General features: G+C 49.6%; 8 protein-coding genes across 8 annotated transcripts; 6 read left to right on the top strand and 2 right to left on the bottom strand.

Annotated features, from left to right (window-relative positions):
- Window positions 1-591: 591 nt before the first annotated feature.
- ALT_1096 (palmitoyl-(protein) hydrolase) lies at window positions 592-1,638 on the top strand (the record flags this gene model as incomplete). Its single annotated transcript, XM_033562190.1, has 6 exons — window positions 592-677; window positions 742-753; window positions 814-904; window positions 969-1,022; window positions 1,089-1,477; window positions 1,533-1,638. The coding sequence occupies 6 exons, from the start codon at window positions 592-594 to the stop codon at window positions 1,636-1,638; spliced, it is 738 nt and encodes a 245-aa protein (XP_033418081.1).
- A 315-nt stretch (window positions 1,639-1,953) lies between these two features.
- ALT_1097 (uncharacterized protein) lies at window positions 1,954-2,788 on the bottom strand (the record flags this gene model as incomplete). Its single annotated transcript, XM_033562191.2, has 4 exons — window positions 1,954-2,450; window positions 2,512-2,592; window positions 2,666-2,684; window positions 2,747-2,788. The coding sequence occupies 4 exons, from the start codon at window positions 2,786-2,788 to the stop codon at window positions 1,954-1,956; spliced, it is 639 nt and encodes a 212-aa protein (XP_033418082.1).
- A 515-nt stretch (window positions 2,789-3,303) lies between these two features.
- On the top strand, window positions 3,304-4,418 carry ALT_1098 (putative short-chain dehydrogenase/reductase family protein; the record flags this gene model as incomplete). The annotated part of the gene is made up of 2 exons (XM_033562192.2): window positions 3,304-3,487; window positions 3,565-4,418. The coding sequence occupies 2 exons, from the start codon at window positions 3,304-3,306 to the stop codon at window positions 4,416-4,418; spliced, it is 1,038 nt and encodes a 345-aa protein (XP_033418083.1).
- Window positions 4,419-4,796: 378 nt separating this feature from the next.
- ALT_1099 (NAD-dependent epimerase/dehydratase family protein) lies at window positions 4,797-5,708 on the top strand (the record flags this gene model as incomplete). Its single annotated transcript, XM_033562193.2, has 1 exon — window positions 4,797-5,708. One exon carries the CDS (start codon window positions 4,797-4,799, stop codon window positions 5,706-5,708), a length of 912 nt encoding a protein of 303 aa, XP_033418084.2.
- A 589-nt stretch (window positions 5,709-6,297) lies between these two features.
- On the top strand, window positions 6,298-7,458 carry ALT_1100 (nascent polypeptide-associated complex subunit family protein; the record flags this gene model as incomplete). Its single annotated transcript, XM_089599095.1, has 3 exons — window positions 6,298-6,351; window positions 6,938-7,133; window positions 7,214-7,458. 3 exons carry the CDS (start codon window positions 6,298-6,300, stop codon window positions 7,456-7,458), a joined length of 495 nt encoding a protein of 164 aa, XP_089456759.1.
- A 794-nt stretch (window positions 7,459-8,252) lies between these two features.
- On the bottom strand, window positions 8,253-13,868 carry ALT_1101 (putative transporter C1002.16c; the record flags this gene model as incomplete). Its single annotated transcript, XM_033562197.2, has 9 exons — window positions 8,253-9,405; window positions 9,499-9,614; window positions 10,134-10,476; window positions 10,569-11,309; window positions 11,367-11,460; window positions 12,255-13,265; window positions 13,323-13,470; window positions 13,535-13,635; window positions 13,691-13,868. The coding sequence occupies 9 exons, from the start codon at window positions 13,866-13,868 to the stop codon at window positions 8,253-8,255; spliced, it is 3,885 nt and encodes a 1,294-aa protein (XP_033418088.2).
- A 1,130-nt stretch (window positions 13,869-14,998) lies between these two features.
- Window positions 14,999-16,428, top strand: ALT_1102 (lactate 2-monooxygenase; the record flags this gene model as incomplete). Its single annotated transcript, XM_033562198.1, has 4 exons — window positions 14,999-15,207; window positions 15,291-15,312; window positions 15,376-16,018; window positions 16,091-16,428. The coding sequence occupies 4 exons, from the start codon at window positions 14,999-15,001 to the stop codon at window positions 16,426-16,428; spliced, it is 1,212 nt and encodes a 403-aa protein (XP_033418089.1).
- A 514-nt stretch (window positions 16,429-16,942) lies between these two features.
- Window positions 16,943-20,612, top strand: ALT_1103 (lipase family protein; the record flags this gene model as incomplete). Its single annotated transcript, XM_033562199.2, has 2 exons — window positions 16,943-17,305; window positions 17,364-20,612. The coding sequence occupies 2 exons, from the start codon at window positions 16,943-16,945 to the stop codon at window positions 20,610-20,612; spliced, it is 3,612 nt and encodes a 1,203-aa protein (XP_033418090.2).
- Between the last annotated feature and the right edge of the window lie 568 nt (window positions 20,613-21,180).

A 21,180-nucleotide genomic window follows, 5' to 3' on the forward strand; every position in this document is an offset into this window, starting at 1 on the left:
GATTCTATTCTAGTACAGTGAAACAACTCGCTAACAAGCCTATTACTAACACACCCACAATCAATCCTATAACATGTCTGCAATGTCTGAAAAGGGCCAAGAACGGCATCACCAACAGCACTCCCTTTACTGGAGACTGTGTGAGAATATCGACAGACTCACGTCGTTCCTGCCCTACCGTAGTATAGTACGAAAGCAGCCTCCGCTATTTTATTTACCTGGGTGCCTGGATTGAACCAAAATCCAGTTCAGCACCGTCCAAGGGTGTAGACACATCACTCATAAATGAAGAACCACTATTAATCTCAAATTAGAGAGTATAGGCTTAGAATGCTGTCAATCATGCCACTAAGTGTGCCTGCGATGATTGTTATCGACATCTCCTCCAAGCTGGCGTATACGTACCTGTTGAATATAAGGCGGTGAAGCCCCATGCAACCTCGGGGGCAGAATCGAGGGAGGGCATCTGCCTGAGGCCAATATTGAGTTGACGCAACTCTATCCTTACATCTTTCTCACTCTCTACTTCTGTACTTATCAGGATTGATCGGGCTTCTAGTGCAGTCTTGTCAAGAATTCATTACTGCCAAGATGGCTCCTCCTCGCGCACCGTACATTGTGCCGGCGCTCAAGAAGCACACGGCGACGGTCATCATGGCCCATGGACTGGGCGACAGGTTAGCTGTTTGCTGTTGTACTAAGCCATTGACTCTTGCTGACTTCTGATACTTGTTCCCTTAGTGGCGCAGGATGGTAAGATCTGCTTTCGAGGATTTTATCGGATTGGTCTAGTTAACTCGTGTCATCACGAAGGATGTCTCTTGCTCAGAACTGGCGTCGCCGCGGGATGTTCGATGAGGTGGCTTTTATCTTCCCAAATGCGCCTATGATCCCAATCACAGTGGTAAGCTGAGACGATCCATGTGTCATACAATCAACTGAGTCGATTAACTGTTTCGTTCAATCAGAACTTCGGAATGACCATGCCCGGATGGCACGACTTGACGAAGCTTGGTCGCGAGGTGAATACTCCTTGCTTACTTTGCCATTGAGATGAGATCTCATTGCTAACATATTTATTGCAATAGCTCGATTATGAATCAGCCATTCAGCACCAGGACGAGCCGGGTATCCTTCGATCCCGCGACTACTTCAACACTTTGATCAAGGAACAGATTGATAAGGGCATCAAGCCTTCACGGATCGTTCTGGGTGGCTTCTCCCAAGGAGCTGCCATATCTGTCTTTACTGGTATCACTTGCAAAGAAAAGCTTGGCGGTGTTTTCGGTCTGTCCAGTTACCTCGTTCTCAGTGACAAGATCAAGAATTACATTCCGGAGAATTGGCCGAATAAAAAGACTCCGTTCTTCCTCGCTCATGGCTTGGAAGATGAAGTCGTGTTGTTCGACTTCGGCGATTTGTCGGCGAAAAAGATGAAAGAGATTGGCTTGGAGGATGTCACTTTCAAGTCTTATCCGTGAGTTCTCCGCATATCCGCCGTCGTAAATTGTTCTTTGCTGATTTCTCGTCAGTGACCTGGGCCACTCCGCCGACCCAGTAGAGATTGAGGATCTGGCGCGATTCCTTCAGAAGGTTATCCCTCCAGAGGACGACGGGCAGGCTTCTGCCGGATTATGACTTGATGACCATATCCAGACTCAGGGTTTATCACTAACACATATGAAAAACCTTGTCTTCGGTGTCTTGATTTTACTGTTTGCTATCCTATTGATGAGATTTAGCGCAAAAGATAGGAATACACGAGCTGTTCATAATAAGCAGCGTTGAACATCGGCATCCTTTGATCGAGTGACACCTTCGAATGCAATTGCATAGTTCTAGAACTCGCTAAACCGGACTAGGAGGTCGCAGAACTTGGCTCCTTTCGTGACTCTTTCTTAATCATGGTCTATTGATTGTGTTTCCAAACTACCACAAGCCGCGCCAAATTACCTACTCGTCATTCAAAGCCCGCTCGATGGATTTCTCAATGGCGGACACCATGGCAGTAGTGTTCGCCTGGTCGAACGGAATATGATGCTTTGAACCATGGTCGTAAAAAACAGCCTTAGATGGGTCGCATATACCGTACAGATGCATACTTCCCTTGTAAAACGGATCTTGCTCACCCACAATGTGCGTCGTTGGGATTGCGACGGGGTATTTCCCATCCTCAGCAACAAGCTCTTTAAGCCCAGAACTTTCGTAGGGTGTCGCACCGCAGATGAACACGGCAACCTTGAAGAGAGGCTTCGAACTGGTTTTGGCATGGTCGGCTATAAGAGCACATGCAAGCGCAGCGCCCTGAGAGAAGCCCATCACGCCGTCAAAGGGGCCTTGCTTCTCGATGATGTTGAGAGTGTACTCGAATGCCCGGGCGAGGTGTTCGCCGGGGTAAACATCGCGGGGGTAGTGGCAGTAGAACGGGCCGTCCAGAACGCCTTCGATTTCTGTGGTTTGATTAGAGGGCTAGAGTTGGAGCAGTTTGAAACTCTCGTCATGTCTACGGACCAGCTTCAGGCTTGGAGGTCAGTCGTCCATCGACGAAAACGAACTTGTGGCCCTTATTTTCCAGCTCTTGGGTTATTCCGCCTGTGCTTGATTGTTACTGCATGATCGATGACACCGGCAATTCCGGAAATAATCTTTGGGCGTGGTCAAATACCTGACTGAATCTCGAAGATCTATCCTCGATAGTCAGCCTCCTATTTCTACCATTTGCACGTTCAGACGTGTTGTAACATACTTCAGCGCTTGTCCCCGCGCCGTGAAGACAGAGAAAGCGCATCTTCTGCTTTTCCCAAGCAAATTGGTGTTGACTTAAGGCTAGGAGGACTGGAAGTTAAGGATGATTTATCTGATTACGTGTATGTGTGGTAGAGCACAAGAAGTGTGAGCTGGCTGCAGCAAGGAGACGACTGGTTTCCATGCATGACTATCCTGGTCCCCATTTTGACTTACGCGGAAACTACCTAACAAGCAAACTTATGGGTCCTCCAGCCTGGTCGCAATATGCAGTCTGATGTTTGTGCGTCTAAGGCCCATCAAAGGACTTCTGTATAATTGATCAGTTGTTTACGTGTAGTGGTTGGTAGCATCATTACCCCTTGTTCTTAGTCCACAATTTGTGCCATGGGAGACGAGCCTCGGTCGCCGATCCAGAACTCTGTCCACATATCTGAACCATGGTGGCTTCAAGGCTCCTTTATCTTATCATGGGCAATCTGCAAACTATTCTAGCGAAAGGAGAACGTCGAGCGTCTTTGGATAATTTTGGCTAGGCTGATATCTTTATCCTGCAATATGCCCCTTAGCAACTTTGCTTTCGCTGCCTCCTTCGCATCCCATGCTATCCTTCACCCGCTGGATTTCTACTCAAGCGTCGGGCCTACATTGAATGAATCGACTTTCGGTCTTTTGGGCGAGTCTTTTGACCCGAGACGTGATATCACCGATCTCTCCGGCAAGGTAATTTTTGTTACTGGAGGTAACCTTTAAGACCGTGTCCTTCAAGGGGTTTCCTATGGTTGCCATCATTTGCTGATTCCGTGTCCTCTTTGATAGGTAACATTGGCCTTGGAAAAGAAACAATCCTTCAGCTCGCGCACCATCGTCCATCCCGCATATACCTTGGTGCGCGCAATGCGACAAAAGCTCGCGACGCCATCGCCGACATCCAGGGGCAGCTTTCGACCCCCGCGGATATCAGACATATTCCTCTCGACCTAGCGTCTTTTGCTTCGATTCGCAGCGCTGCTGAGAAATTCACCTCCGAATGCGATCGCCTGGACATCCTGATCTTAAACGCTGGTACCATGGGCAACCCGCCAACAACCACAGAAGAAGGATTTGAAGTGCAATTTGGAACAAACCATATCGGTCACTTTCTGCTCACGAAATTGCTGCTTCCGGTATTGCAAAAGACTGCTGCCAGCCCTTCCTCAACCGACGTGAGGGTAGTAACTCTGGCCTCTTTGGCGAACTGCGCCGCTCCGTCGTACGATGTCATGACATCTACGGATGCGCTGTTGGCTGCTAGTACTTGGACACGCTATGCCGCTTCCAAGGCTGCCAATATTTTATTCGCCTCCGAACTTGCTCGCCGGTGCCCGGAGATCCTCTCTGTCTCCGTTCATCCTGGTACTGTGACTAGCAACTTGTACGAACAGGCGAAGGCGTCAAGTCCCGTCTCAAAATGCGGCGTTGCTGCTCTCTCACTTTTCTTTCGGTCAGTCCGTTCAGGCGCTCTGAACCAGCTATGGGCTGCTGGGGTCAAGAGGGAGCTTTTGACCAATGGAGCATACTACATTCCGATCGGGACTCATGCTAAGAACAACAAGTATGCCACGGATGCGGACATGGCGAAGAGATTGTGGGAATGGACAGAGGCTCAGATTTCTGAAAAACCTGTGTCTTGAGCTTCTTTCATGCATCTTGCTAATTGACCACCCCTATATAAGTGTGCTCTATATTTTACACTATATACGATCCATCTTTTCCCTCGAATGCTTCTCCAGGTGTTTCGCTCCTCCTCGCTTGATACTGATCCAAATCATGATATCTAGTTCGGGCATCATCTCAATCTTTTGAATATGATTAAGATCACTTTACAGAGGGATATATGCTTTGCCGGCCTGTCAGCTCTGGATCCACGACCTCGCGCGGGGAAGCGGGGAAGATGCCCGCGAGGACCTGCCCTATCTCCCCAACCTGGTCGCTCCAAAGAACTTGCCTCTGGTCAGAGTCCTTACTGCTATGTCGAACAATCTTATCTCTTGACACCTTAATTCTTGATCATGGGTCTTCGAGTAATTATCACCGGAGGTTCCGGTAAAGCCGGCCAACATGTGATCGCAGAGCTCCTTAAAGCCGGACATACGATCTTGAATTTGGATCTACTTCCTTGCCCAAATGAGAAAGTCTGCACACTCAAAACTGACCTGACACAGTCAGGTCAGGTCTTCAGTGCCATGTCTGGTCAATTCGCCTTGAGTGAACCGTTTCCACCGGGTCTTCCTCCGACCCCAGATGCGGTCATTCACCTCGCAGGCTACTCACGCAACATGCTCGCACCTGATGACGAGACCTTCCGGACGAACACGGTCTCTACGTACAATGTGATCGAGGCCGCCTGTAAACTAGGGATCAGGAAGATCATTATTGCTAGCAGTGTCACGGTGTACGGTGTGTCTTTCGCGCTGGGTGACACAGATTATCCGTCTTTCCCGGTAGACGAAGAAGTCGATGCGAACCCAACCGATACGTACGCGATTGCCAAGGTTTGCGGCGAGCGAGTTGCAAGGGGTTTCGCGGGTCGGTTTGGTGCGGATATCTATGTCTTTCGTATTGGGCGGGTGATTGCGCCTGAAGAATACGAACAACAGCTCTTTCACAGTTACGTCTATGAACCTGCGAAATGGAAGCCCCATGGTTGGTCTTATACGGACGCTCGTGACCTTGGTCGGATGTGCGACTTGGCCCTTGGGAAGTCGGGACTTGGGTTTCAGATCTTCAACGCGACGAATGATACTATCACCAGCACGACCCCGACAGAGGAGTTTCTCAAGCAGCATTGTCCCAATGTCCCATTTACAAGACAGATGGAGGTGTTCGAGGCACCATTGACCAACGCCAAGATCAAATCAGTCCTGGGATTCCACGAAGAACACCCATGGCGCAACTATTTTCCTTTCAAAGCAGAGCAATAAATATATCGGTGAAGTATTAGACTTGAATTGACGGGATACTCGCTCCGCTTGATCTGCAATATATGTGACCAACATTTCGTGATCAAGGCCTGGCGTAAGCAGGTAGATGGTTGAGATTACCGGATTTGGTAAGTGATGCCGCTCGCGAGGACTTGGGAACCACCTTCACTCTACTAGGCGAGACAACATCGATGACAGGTACAAACTCATTCCTCTCTTCAGCCCATAGATATTATGATATATTTCATCATTTAGTCAATTACAATCGTTAGCTAAGATTATGCCCAAAAGTCTCCTGCGACACCGAGTCTTGTCACAGTCGAGCCTCGAGATCATTTAGGGTTTAGCCGAGAAGCCTCTCAAATCTCCCAAGAGCCAAACCCACAACCCAACAAAAGCACCTTAAGAAGAGAGGTCGTTGATGATATTGTAGAATGATGGTTCAGAATATTGACAATCGTAGCAGTATAACGGAAATTCATCTGTAAGCTTGTAGAGTAAATCCTCAGAAGCCGCCCGACGCAACGAATTAGCGAGCTCGACTCCCCACACAAACCACAACTGGAACTTTCGTGCTCGGGGAGCCGAGATGCGCATCATCAGCAACTTCAACCTCCTCCCACCAAACACCACCTCAGTCACGGTAAGTCAACCCAGACCTCATCTCAGCCCTCGTCATTCGGTTCACCATTTCGACGGTGTTTTCATCAGTCTTTTCCAGACCCGGTACCGCAACCTTGAACCCTCCCACTTGTTCCTACCTCGCACCTCCCCACCAACAGAATTGCAGCCGCACATTTTGTCCACAGATCTGGATTATTGATGTCTTCATTCTAACCATCGCGCCAGATTTAGGTTCTCTACGAACGCACATATATTACTGTCAAAATGGATCAAGCAAAGCTGGCTAGGATGCAGGCGAGCGTGCGGATTGGTACGTTTTCTTCTTTCCTTGGATTTTCGAGGTGCTGGTGTCCGAACCGGTGTTTTCTGCGGACGGCTTGAGAAGAAGCAATTGAAGCTTCGAGGCGCACCATCTGCGCAATGTGATGTCGCGACTTTCTGGAAGTGAATTGGCAGAGCGATTTTGGTCCGTAACTGACAGCTAACATTTAATTTCTTCTTCTAGGGTACGTATAAGCTACTTTCATTCGTTCTCGAATCACGAGCACTGCGACATTGAGATACTCTAAAACAAAACGACTTCATCCACGATTGACAATTCCAAGACTGCGACTAATTTCATCGACAGAGGAAAGGGTACTCCCCGCCGCAAGGTCAAGAAGGTCCACAAGTCCTCCGGTGCCGACGACAAGAAGCTCCAGACCACCTTGAAGAAGATGAACGTCCAGCCCATCCAGGCCATCGAGGAGGTCAACATGTTCAAGGAGGACGGAAACGTCATCCACTTCGCCGCCCCCAAGGGTGAGTCCCTCACTCCAGCTTCCGTTTCCATTTCCCCGACCCAGAAGACAGATAACTGACGAGTAACCGCAAATAAATAGTCCACGCCTCCGTTCCCTCCAACACCTTCGCCCTCTACGGTAACGGCGAGGAGAAGGAGCTCACCGAGCTCGTCCCCGGTATCCTCAACCAGCTTGGCCCCGACAGCCTCGCCTCCCTGCGCAAGCTCGCCGAGAGCTACCAGAACATGCAGAAGCAGGCCGGTGCCGAGGGCAAGAAGGACGAGGATGAGGACGATATCCCCGACCTGGTTGAGGGCGAGAACTTCGAGAGCAATGTTGAGTAAATCGCATTTTGACCTAAAAATGGAAGAGACAGAGAGAACCTAAAGACATGATTGCATGCCATGCCTAATTTGATACACAAACTCGACCTTGATCTCCAAAAAAATAGGACCGGACTTTACTCTCATGTGTTTTTACCTCCTTTGCGATGATCATTGTCATACTTGTCGGGGTAGGGGACGGCGTTGGGCTGCGGTAGATGCCAGGAATGAGATTATGGATTAAAAATCCGTTGGCTACCGACTCTGAACACAAATGGAGCTCGTATCCTAATTCAGAGAGATGTCAGCGTCAACCGCCAGATCACTACCATAAAGGCGACGGTTTCAAGATGGGGTGCGGCTGTTGCATGTTGGTAAAGTGTAGTTCGATTCGTATCTGTAGTGTAATTTGGTGATGTCGATTGAGAGATGTTCTATTCATCTCTAACAGCTAACCTCAAGTATTTCACGCCAATAATGCAAATACAAAGCTATCTCAACTCTCTCCATATTACCAATGCATCATGAAGATAAACACGGATACGAGATGAGGTGACAAGTGGTGGGTTGGTACGACGCAAATGAAGACTGGTAAGGAATAGAAAAGTGTTATCATACATAGGCAGGGTATCCGAGGATAGACATGACATCCCCGTTCTTGAATCTCGTTCAAGTCGTCAGAGAAGAGGAGCTGTATGAGGATATATTTGGGTTGCTTTGGAGTCGAGCCACTCTGTCGCAGGGATATCGGCTTCGGACTCGGAGGTGTGATGAATGATGTTGATGGCGGCGGCAGCAAATAATGGCGAAGGACATCACGATTCCTCCTTTAGTCCACAGATGTCCGTCCCCAGAATCATGTCCACCATGTACCAGAAGCGCCAATAAGCGTTCGACTTATCATAATCAAAGGTTCCATCTTCACGTAACTGAGGTCCATCTCCGACGATATCACCAGTAAACCAACTGAGGATAGGAATCGACCGTAGCACACGCTCTGTCACGGTTGGCTGCGGCGGAAGTGCTTCTGCAATGGGGCGTAATTTGGTTCGACGAACTGTGGGGATGTGTGTCATGAACTCAGACTCTGGTTTTGGTTCCTTGGAGACATTGCGTTGCTGAAGGCCAGACGGTTGCTCGACACCCGTGGCGGTGGCAGAGCTTGCAGTGCTTGTCGATATTTGTGATTCCTCTTCTTCTTGTGATTCTGTTACGCCTGATAGGTTGTTCATGGCAAATGATCGCGGTAACGTGGCTGCACGATCTTTATCCTGCGGCTGGAGAAATGTCGTAGAATGCGAGGTGGTCAAGGTGCGCGGTGCTTTCGACTTGAACTGGGCAGCTTTTGATGAGTCTACAGGAATCGGCGCATCCTCTGCAGGTCCCGAGCCATGATACAGTTCACAGAAGACCAGATGCCCATCGATCTCCTGGGGAGAGTAGAAGCATGCGCGATCCGCAGCGATCGTCGAGTCAAACGTCACCTTGATCCAGTGGAAACCTCCAGCGTAGCGTTTCGATTTGCGGTTCGCATCCGCAGACAGATTGGGGCGGATGATCACGTCGCCACCACTGAGTAGTTGTGCGAAGCCACTCGCCGAGTTGGGATCGCTACGAGGGTAGTCCTCACAGATCAAGCCTCGAGAGATCTTCTCGTACTTATCGATGACCTTCCACTCTCCATCCTTGCTCCTGTAACCGTAAAGTATGCACTCGGTCGCAATCTTCTCTGTCTGTTTTCGTGGGTTGTCAAGGCTGGAGGACGACGAAGACTTGGGCAGGGTATTGCGACTCTTCTCCTCCTCTTGTTGCTGGGCAAACAGCCGCCCGAACTCTGCTACATTGGGATTCTCGCGCTTGGCTGGTGTTCCAGTACGTGTACGCGAACGAGCTTGCTCGTAGCGAGCATTTCTTCTCTTGCCAAAGGGGCCGCTTTCTTCAGGTGGTCGTCGTGGGTTGCGGGCTTCACTATTAGAATCAGAGCTCATGTTAGTTACTCAACCCAGAGGCCAAAATTCCAGACTATGAGAAAATAATAGGTTTAGTAAATGATAAACCCACTCTTTGTACACATAGCCCCAGGGCAAAAGATTCCCCTTGTCATCTTTAGCGCGCTCCTCCGGAGGCACAAAATGGTACTCCATGGCGAAGGGCGGCGGCGGCGCAAAGCTCTGATGCTGAACAAAGAAATACGTTGATCTAAGGGTGGCAATCCCGGAGTTTAAGAATGATAAGGGACCAAGTAAAGGAAAGCCCTGTCTCTGGCTGGATTTTGTACGTTGTCTGTAGCAACACAAGCAGATTTCGTTGAGATGGATGGAGCTTTATCAAATATTTGGTTCTTGCAATAAACAGTGCGTTAGCCCGGATACGGTCACGTGATTAGCTCCAAGTACATCTATAAAATATGAAAGGTTTACCTCTTACTATTCACCACCCAATTTAAGGTCGTCAATATACTAATAAACCTCTGTTGGAGCTTCATAGGAAACTGTTGGATGGATACGACTCGAGCCAAATATAGATGACCATCTTGTAAAAGAGTCCATGTACATGCCGCACACTTGCAAGGCTCCGACCGATCTACATAACAACGAGGCAGGTCAAGTATTGAGGTTGCAACATGACTCTCTATAAATGCTCTAGTCTTGCCTCAAGAACGTAATGTGTCCAACATCGCCTTCTAATCCACATACGCCTCCAAAGTCACCTACTTCCCGTCTTCGCTGCTGTACGTAATCGACGAGTTCCTCTAATGGGCAAGAAAATCCTGGTCCTGACTTGCAGTATGGTAAAGGCATAGGTTTGTCATTGACGATGACTCGTATGAATATCTCACCAGGAGAATCCCGATCATTCTTGAGTGATGATGGGCATGCCATTCGTTCGATGACAATTCTGCCTCCCATAGGCATCACCGATGAAGTGCGCCAGGTACGGTCCTCGGCAACATGTGTGACTGGCAAGTAAGGGTCGTATTTTGAGTCATGTAAAATTTCCAGAGCAGTGAGGAAAGGCGCTATGTCGCCGTCATGAACACTACAGACAAAAGTTAGTACAGTGACTCCTAAATTGAGAATTTTGGCGCCTGGAAAAACACAGCTCGATTCAACACCATCATTGCTACTGACAAGCTGAAAAACATGGTGCCGGCCTCGGGACCAGCACGCAGTAAGGCTGTCGTGGCATTGAGCCAGAGCCAACCCATCGCACCAGCATATGGGTTGCCCGGACCCGCACGATAGTAATGAATCACGTCGCGCGCGTACGCAAAATATTCCCACTCCTTATGGGTGAATACGCTGCACCAGGGACTCGATCCTCGTACAAGAGTCTCAAATCCGCACATCTCTTGCATGCTCCAGACCTCCAGATTAGTCAACGGTCCGATTTGCTCGTTCTGTTCCTCGAGGGTGAGTCGCGCTGCTATATCAGGAATATACGTATTCTGGAACCGCGCCAGCATAGTGTAGCCGTTGTCATGACCGTTCTCGGAGTCTTCAATATACCTTAGGCATGTATCCCCCGGCGTGAGGGTATCCGCCTGTCGGTCAAATGTCTCGGGGATAACTTCCAGAACAGCTTTACCAGTCTTCTCCCAGTCCAGACCAAAAAGACCAGACGCAAAATACGCGGCTGTGTCAATGACGCGCTGTGAGTCGCTTGCCCAGATCCGCGTCCTCCGGCCAGGCCGTAGGAGATGCTCATACCGTGTTAGGAAGCGAACGCCAGTCATGAACGCTTGCAGGGTGCCGGCATACGGGCCGGTTCTGGTCAGTTGGTCAAAATCCTTCCATGGCTCGTCGGTAAAGTAGGTCCAGTTGTTGAGGAACGATAATGAGCCGTTCAGAACGACATTCGCGTCTCTGATTCTGTTGATAAGTGAGAGATGACCTGCGGTCATCGATGTTAGATTCATCATAGCTTACATTGACGTCTTCTCGAGGACATCAGTATCATTGACGAGTGTGACATACGAGCTCCGGCTTTTTTTGTCGGATATCGCTCTGCGTGGCGTGACATCTGCGCATCGATTAGAATTTGGAGCAAGAACTATGCAGAGGAGCAAAATACGGAAGAGACTATACCATATGGACCTGATTTACAGCATATCCCTCTGGAGGATTGATGCTTTGCGGCTCGGCATGTCCGTCGAGTTTCTCAACCCAGGGTCCATATCCACCGAGATGATAGAAAAGGCTCCAGTCTTTATGTGAGTTCTTTGAGCCGCCGGAAGTAGATGGATGGATCCAAGTATTCCAGCTCGGGTGGTATGGTGACTGGGAAATAAACAACTGGTTCCTCGGACAGATAAGTAGTGAACCGTGGCTGTAATAGAGGACGCTCGCAATGGCAGCTACAAAGGAGAAAATGATCGTCCACAATGGACGAACATCAAACATATTATTTGGCAAGTGATTTGGGGGGAGATTTAGGGCATCAGAAGCTAGATAAAAACACTTGAAAGGATGAAAGCTTATAGCAAAGGGAAAGGTCATAGAAGTCGCACGAACATTGACTTGCCAAGAAAAATCACCCCAAATGTGGTGGACCACAAGACTCAAATATAGATCGCAGAGGTGTCAGACATTGCTCGAACAAAGGACCGGAAAATAATCCCCATCATACTGTTTAGGTAACAAGTCGATATGGATCTCTGAGGCTACATTGGAAAGCAGTTACAGCCAAAGCGTGAAATAATATCGTTGAGTGAAAACGCTGCTGGAATGAGATGCCTGATGTCTATCCTGTCTAAATTGTATAAGATACTCATTCAAAACCTCATGTTGTGTAGCGGAACCGAGGGCTATTATCACCCAGCTCCTGAATTTCCTCCTCTGCCATGCCTGCAATCTTCTCGTCCTCAAGGCCATTGGCTCTGCGGTGATTCTCATGATGATAATACACCCACATTACAACCCATACGATGCCCGCGAATCCGACCAGTGATAGGGTCACGGCATTGCCGCGCACATAACGAGGGGCCTCTGTTGATTTGTACAGGAAGGGCGACATCACCCCGCTGACATTGCCAAAAGTAAGCTGCATACCTGTCGCCAGCGTCCTCTTTCCGTAACGCGGAAGGGTAGTTGGTAGCCATGCGAGCGGTAGACCAACTGTCACATATAATCCCAGGGCAATGAGCAGCGCTCCAAGGTAGTGCGCGCCGGAAGAGACATCGGAGATAAGAATCCCATAGCCGACCATAGAGATGACGCTGAAAATGCAGATGAACAATGCGCGACGCTGGAGTCGATCACTGAGCCACGCAATGGCGAGGTATGCCAGTGCACCCAACGCATAGCAGGGAATGGTAAGTGCCTGAACTTCCGGAATCGACCATGACCCCATCCCTTTGATGATCGTCGGTAGGAACGTGCTGTAGCCGTAAAGCATAGTATCGACGCCAAATTGGCCGATGCTGAAAGCGTAGATCTTCCAATCCAGGAAGCCTTCTTTGACATCTGCCCAGTGAAACTTCTGCGCCGACATTGTTTGTCCGACATAGCGACTGCGGCAGCGGACAATAAGCGCTCTTTCCTCTTCGTTGAGATAATAGGCTGTGTCGGGTTCGTCCGCGAGAACGAACCAAGTTGCGATGCCAAGGATGACAGTTGGGATACCTTCAAGTATCATAATCCATCGCCAGCCCCTCAGCCCACTAATGCCATCCATATAACCGATGCCGTACGCTAGAAGCCCGCCAAAGGCTCCCGCGATGGCTGCGCTGCTGAAGAGATACCCCGTCCTCAGAGCCAGTTCTCTCTTTGAATAGAAGAGCGTCAGATATGTCATAAGACCAGGAAAGAGCCCAGCTTCCACCACACCTACAAAAATCAGCTTAGCATTAAGGCAGCTTTGTACGTCCAGGGTTCTACACTAACCTAGAAGAAGTCGACAAGCAATCAAACCGCCGTAGCTTTGAACGATGCCGGTCAGCGTCGCAATCACACCCCAAATAACGGCAATGGACGCGAGATAGCGCGACGGCCTCAGCTTCTTGATGACCAGATTAGACGGTACCTCAAACAACTATCAAACCACACAATTAGCCGCTGGCGGATATATCACTGCTGTGGTAAGGATCAAATCATACACAATATGTAACGAAGAGAATAGACACCGCAACCTGGTATTGATTTCCCACCAGGCCCAGGTCCTCTTCCAAACCATACAGTCGAGCATTCCCGATGTTGACTGGCCCAAGAATCAGTGCACTGGTGAGATAGACATGGCGAGAACCAAAGCATACCTCTGTCAAGAAAGCTAAACAGATAGAGAAGAACAACCAAGGGCAGAATGTAATAGTCGATTTTGCGAATCAGAAGCCTTTCCCTCTTCTCATCGAGCGTCGAGTCCTCCGACACGCTCTCATTGATCCTGGCCGGCGGTGACTCCACGTCCGCCTTTGATTCCTGCTCATGCTCCATTGCGCGGGTCACTTATAGGGTGCCGATTTCCAAATATAGGGAATCTATGCCCTGTATTATATACGGAGGATTACCCTCCCTGTAGGAAAAGCTGGTCTCTGTTACTGGCTCATCGGGCGATCAACGAGATTGACGCCTCTGAATGTAAGACAACGGATATCGCCAGACTATTGTTCACATAATCAATATATAAAGGTTCCAAAAGCGGAATTTAGAGCGTGAGCAAGAAATCCAGGGCAGAAGAAAACGCGAAAAAAGTTGACGAACTTGTGTCACAGTAGCCAAATGCCAAGATTCCAGACTGATTGGGGTTCACGATGCTTATCTATCAGTGACTTTAGAGTTTGCTTATATTATTACCTACCTTGAGTCTACCCTTACCATGGCTAGAAATTTTAGGTAAAGTGTGGATCAACAATGCAGCTTTCCTTTCTTAACAATAAGAAGCACGTATCTTGCTACTATCAATTGAACGAAATTCATTCTGGGTGATTGCAATATGAGATCATCCCTGTGATCTTCAGAGATCTACGTTGGGAGATCCGTGAGGAAACAAGATCAGTGCGCCCCTTGTGTCTCACCGAGTCACCCACTACCATCAATGCCGCTGTGAGAGTGAATGCCAACAATAGTTTAATGGTGAGTTGGTGACGGTCTTAAAAATCTTCAGTTAATCAATGCTCTCATCTGCTATGGTATGATCTTCGCACAATGGCCCTTTGATCACAGTATCAGAAATCAAGGTTCTGCAGAAGTGGGGAAGATAGTGTTGTGGACTAAGCTGACCATCGATGTATTGATCCTCTAAGATATCATCCTTGGACATAGATATATCATTTTTTCCTGTCAATAGAGGAAGTCGCATGTAAGATGCTTATTTTCAAGCTTAGCTTTCAACCAAGAACCAGAGCCATGGGACGGTAAAGAGAGAATGATGCTTCAGGCAGACGCTCTCAGCATATCCAAGCCGAGGCATAATTACGCTTAAGTGGGGTTAACTAAGCGATGACTTGACATCATGTCATATAGAAGCTTGATAGTAAGCAGCCTAAGTGTTTTTCAATGACTGCTGTTCGTTCCTCTTTCCTATAGTCATCTCAAAGTGTTCCCGGATATTAATCGCGCCCAAAATGCCTGAAAACTACGGAGAGTTTCAGACGGAGATCTATGGCCGTGGAGCTATGATGGGCCTCAAGCCCAATGTTACCACCGACCCTCGCCTGCTTGAAGAACAGGCGCGCAAGGCGTTAGGAGTGCGATCATTCAACTATGTCGCTGGTGGAGCGGGCGAAAAAGCAACCATGGATGCCAATCGGCTGGCATTCCGTCAATGGAAGCTGTAAGCTTATGCATCTATTACTTCCGAACATGTACAGCGTAAACGGATTTGGACTAATGCGCAGAGACAATGGTCACTTGTAGAGTACCGAGGATGATGAAGCCGGTTCGTTTTAATGCAGTAGCCACTGTGTATTCATCTGCCGGTAGCTGATGATACCCTTTCTAGGTGGCTAACCAGGATTTAACTGTAAATCTCTTTGGTCAGGAGTATCCCACCCCCATCCTCATGGCCCCAGTGGGGGTTCAGTGTCTCTTCCATGAGGACAAGGAGACGGGACTTGCTGAAGTATGTGCTGAGGTCGGTGTACCATACATCCTCAGTACAGCCAGTAGCAGCACTATTGAAGAAGTTGCCAAGGCGAACGGAGATGGGAAAAGATGGTACCAGCTCTACTGGCCTCAGGATGACGACGTGACGTTGTCATTGCTAAAGCGTGCGAAAGAGAACGGATTCTCTGTTCTTGTGGTCACACTAGACACTTGGTCCCTTGCATGGAGACCTGCGGATCTAGACAACGCCTATGTACCTTTCATTAAAGGAGTCGGCAATCAGATCGGCTTCAGTGATCCAGTCTTTCGCGCGAAATTCGAGAAGGAATCGGGCTCCAAGGTCGAAGAGGACATCGTCGGGGCATCCCGGGCGTGGATCGGGGACGTTTTCTCGGGCAAACCTCACACCTGGGGAAAAATTGCTTTCCTGAGGAAGAATTGGGACGGCCCAATTGTCCTCAAAGGCATTCAACATGCGGAAGACGCAAAGCTTGCCCTGAAAGCTGGTTGCGATGGTATCATTGTTTCCAACCATGGAGGTGAGTTGGTCCATTCGAAAAGAAGAAGCGAAGACCTGACAGTCTCACTTTATTTTGTCTGACAATACACAGGACGGCAAGTCGATGGCGCTATCGGCTCATTGGACGTGCTCCCTGAAATTGCGGACGCCGTAGGTGACAAGATGACCGTTCTGTTTGATTCCGGCATTCGGACTGGCGCAGACATTATCAAAGCACTCTGTCTAGGGGCCAAGGCAGTTCTAGTAAGCCGTCCGGTAATCTACGGGCTTGCTGTGGACGGGAAGCAAGGAGCAAAGCAAGTGATCAGAGCCGTTCTCGCTGACCTCTGGCAAAGCATGGGGCTGGCCGGTATCTGCGGAATTTCCGAGTGCAACCGGGATAAAGTTAGGAAAATTCAGTATTCCGGGGACCTGAAGGCAATGATGTGATGTCGGGAAGATATCGTTCGAGACTTTGCACCCACCGAACACTCTCATCTCGGTCCTACTGTTAGAGCGGAATGATTCCGTACAAACATCATCACCTACACAATCAAATCAAATAGGGGTAAACTGTAATGATGGAACTGTCCGTACCTGAATTTTGAGTAGTAGATGGCCAGGTCAAGCAACACCTCCGACCCGCTCTCTTGTTGGGAAAAAGGGACGGAATCACATGTCACCCGCCGGCGCATCTCAACGAATCAACCTCCAAATGCAAGATTATCTGGCCGGTGACTCGTGGCTTGCCACCGACCTACACGTTGGGCGATTTGTCTCCAGGAACAGGCTCTTTTGAATTCTGACGCAACTTCTGGGTATCTACCGACTTGGCAACATGCGCCCATGGCTCGTGTCAGCCCTGATTGATTGTCGCATTACGTCGCGAAGCTGACATGATCTCGACCCGCATTTACAATAAATGAATGCACATTAGACCCCTGTTCCTACCATATGGCTCGGGATGTCGCGTCTGCTCGGTTTTGGATCATTTTTTGGCAAGCGGGTTGAAGCCGAAGGCGATATCGAGGAGGCTCTGGATCGTGACGGCGCAAGTCATGTGTCAACTACTTCAGGGGCTACTCTACTTCCACGACCAGTTGCATCTGCTTTGTCAATCTTGACTCAATCGACCTCGTTGTCTCTGAAATTGGGGAGTTTTTTCGGCGGCATTGCTATTGAAGGAGCGCGAGTCACGACACTGACCGGATTGGAACTCAGTAGAGCAGTCATTGAGGGGATTCTTACGAGAGCCGGGCGAGATGTTGCTCTTCGAAGCAGTGGAGAGCGTGGGAAAGTGGAGGCTGAGTCGTTACTCGAACGAAGTGTATGCTGAGTTATGCCTGTTCTTTTCTACCCGTCCTTCAAACTGATATAGGATCCAGTTGGCCGCCCTGCACACAACGGTCACCTCCGCCTCGTTCTTTGCCGCCGCAACATTTCATTTCTCATCGACAACGCTCTCCTCCGCTACACATGTGTCTCAGGCCCTTTTGTCTACACTTGACGCAATACTCGGCTCGACCGAATCGTCAAGAGCTATTGCAGCTATCATAACGCTTATTCGACGGGAGTTCAGAAGTCCCAATGCAGAAATCGGTACGGACAATATCGGTGTCGGCGACCTTCTCGTCGGTACCGTCGGCTTTGCGATGCTTCAAAGATGGGGGCGAAAAAGCACCGAGAGGCATATGCGCCTCAACGGCGGCTATGAGACTGTTTGGGATGTTGTGATCTTAGACAGTGGCGCAAGGGCCGACGTCATTGGCACTCATCCAATCGAGCCTGCTGAATATTCTCGGAGTGCGTTAGGGTCTACGACTAGACGATCATCTTTCATATCGCCCGGTAATGAGGAGGACCGTTTCGATGCTGTGCAGCGGCCGTCGAGTGTGGTCGAACATGCTGAGGTGCCCGAAATGTTACTTCCACCTAGCGATCAACAAGTCTCTGACGAAGATATTCGCCTACACATAATGAGGCAGCTTCCGCGTGGTTGTCGTGCGTCAATCAGATCCGATGTGGTCACCACGCGGACCATAACAGTCGATATCTATGATGATGACAATGCTGAGATTGCTGCTCCTCCCGGCATGATGATGATTGAGGAAAGGTTTCACAACGACAGACCAGATGAAAACAGTGGTCTTCTTTCTACTATGAACCAGCTACCCAAGCACACGGTTGTCTTCAGGACTGCTTTCAATAAGACACAAAATGCGGATGTCAGGCCGTCTCACAGGCCTGAGAACTCCGGTTCGCGAGGACTCGAGATTCCGTCAGCTACGAAAAGTCTCCCTGTGTTACTATCTACCTTGCTTGATACAAAGACGCGAACGGATAACAAAAATGATGATTCCCTGGCGCGCATCAGCGACAGCAGAGGGCTGTCCGATGAGCAGCCTTCAACGACGGGACATATAGAGAGTCTTGAATATGACAAGCCTCCTAGTCGCATCGCACCGGAATCGAGTTCAGAACGCTTCTCTTCGATAGGAGCAGCACGGGATGGCAGGTTGGGCGGTGCGAAAAAGTCTCGTGAAGTTTCCAGCAGTGGGCCTGTGAACGAACCAAGCACAGGATCTAAAGGGGCCTTCGGGAAAGGGTCGCTAACAAGATTAGCGCAGAAGGTAAAACCAGCTAATGTAGAGGGAGACGAGGCTGGCAAACGAACAGCACAACGATCCTCTCTCGATAAGGCTCCGAAGGTCTCGAAAAATGCGACCCAGCGTAACAAGATGCAGAAAGGGCTCCTTGCCGACAAGAGATCAGCCCACCATAACATGACGACAGCGTCAGCTGTCGCGGAAAGTGCAACCAAGACGACTGGATCTCACACGAACAGAACATTGTTGCCGGTCGCGAACAGAGGCGTGCCGAGATCACCCTTACATGACCCACGGCTGCGAACTTCTCCCAGTCAGACACGTCGAGTACAAACGCCGAACAGGCCCCAAAGAGATGCTCAGCCTGATTATTTCACCGTCCATGAATTGAACCAGGAGACTTTCATCACCCAGTCAGACTCATACTCCCTCCGATCCCCAGGTACACGAGCAAACTCACCAGCCGCTACAAGAACCCATGTGCGCAGTAGCAGCTCCTTGTCATTGACGCGATCCGAGACAGACATGGCTTTGTCCCTGGGTGCAGATGGCCGCCCAACCTCGGCGGGTTGGCAGCAGAGGACTACCTCGTTCGCGCCAAGTATATACTCCTTAGCAACAGCGGGCTCGGAAACGTCACTCATACTTGCTCATCGTGCACGAAAGAGCGCATACGACGATATAGACACTATTAGATCGCTAACCCGTGACGGCATAATTCCCGGTATATTCCCAGAGCAACATTTTGTACAGAACATCAGACGCTTTTGCCGATTCTCCTCGGCCTCATATGGATCGAACGCTTTGAAAGTGATGGGTGTGACGAGGCCAACCCGGGCTATTCCTCACCTGGAATCCGACAGCCAGGAACACTCTGATTTTTCGATCCACACGGGACTACCAGCGTCGACAATCCTCTTGTCGTCGTTCGTTGATCCGGCGGGAGGAACCAATGCTGCCGGGGAGACTGACAGCGGTTTCCCTTTGGTTCATTATGTATGCCTGGACCATGCTTCAAAAGCCGTTGTTCTGACTCTCAGAGGCACATGGGGGTTTGAGGACGTTCTCACCGATATGACTTGCGACTATGATGACCTCGTATGGCAAGGGAGAAGCTGGAAAGTTCACAAGGGCATGCATGCCTCGGCAAAGCGCCTTCTAATGGGAGGTGGCGGAAGAGTTATGATCACCATCAGGGCCGCTCTTGAAGAGTTCCCAGACTACGGCGTAGTGTTATGCGGCCATTCCTTGGGGGGTGGCGTTGCCGCACTTCTAGCCACTATGATATCGGTCCCCAACAGCGAGCAATTTGGAACCTCGTTCGTAACCGCTACGCCTCAGTCTGCCGCACGGCGGATGCTCCAGGGGAACAATGACGATGAAGACGAAGAGAGCCGCCTTCCCTTCTATCTCCCAACTGGACGTCCAATCCATGTCTATGCGTACGGTCCCCCGTCTGCTATGTCCCCATTCCTACGCCGTGCAACTCGTGGCTTAATAACGACGATCGTCAACGGCCAAGATGTGGTACCAAGTCTTTCTTTAGGCATCTTGCACGATATGCACGCTGTATCTGTCGCGTTCAAGAGTGACACTTCTGGGACTAAGTCGCATGTGCGATACCGAGTTTGGGAAGGTCTAAGGCAGAGCATTGTTAACAAATTTTACGTCAATGAAGCGCCCATGCTTCTGCACGCTGGCGATGGCCTTGGAGAAGATGCCTGGGCGTGGAAAACATTGAAGGCGCTTCGAGAAGAGATGTGTGCCCCCAAGCTGCTGCCTCCTGGAGAGGTCTTTGTGGTAGAGACCATGCGTGTTCTTCAACGCAATGCTTTTACGTCTGACTTTGGCGGGGACGGCTACCCGATGCTTGGTCGGCCTGCAACGAGGGTACAGTTGAAGTTTATTCGAGATGTCGAGTCTCTTTTTGGAGAGTTGAGATTTGGGTCCGGAATGTTTAGCGATCACAACCCAGCAAGATATGAAGCCAGTCTGGCGGCGCTTGCGCAAGGTATCCTGGACGATTGATCCGCTCCCCGATCGATGAACTGAGAGCATATTTCTGATGATTATTGTGCTGTTTCCATGGATTCCAGGATGTCACTCTTTGATAAACGATATTTGGTGATATTTGGTGTTATGTATAGATTGGCTTTGACTCCATACCCCTGATATACCCCATTTCATAGCTCCAGGTTTCAAATGATATGCTCTTGATCTTGCCACATCTCATATAGAATTCCCATCCACACTGGCTCCCCTATTGGAGAGCGTGGATCATAGGCTCTATCACTGAATCTTCTCGTCAGCGGGGTTGGAAGACGTCCAAAGGTATAGCTCATGAGACTAGCTTGTGCCTGCTGAAGTACTCAGTCCCGACTCTAAGCGACTCCGTTATCGAGCAGCCTCTTTACGTCTTCTTAGTAAAAGCTATGGCACAGACCGGACGGCGCCCACGTTTAGCTAAAGCCGGTTTTGGCACAGCCGAGATACTGCTGTGAAGCTTTTCCAGTAGCCCATTGCATAGCCTGATTGACCGGCTATCGGCGGCTGCGATTGAGCCCGAGCAGCAGCTGAGGCAGCGATATGCTCGTAG

Source organism: Aspergillus lentulus (genome assembly GCF_001445615.1).
Source record: "Aspergillus lentulus DNA, contig: Alt01, strain: IFM 54703, whole genome shotgun sequence".
Lineage (NCBI taxonomy): Eukaryota > Fungi > Ascomycota > Eurotiomycetes > Eurotiales > Aspergillaceae > Aspergillus > Aspergillus lentulus.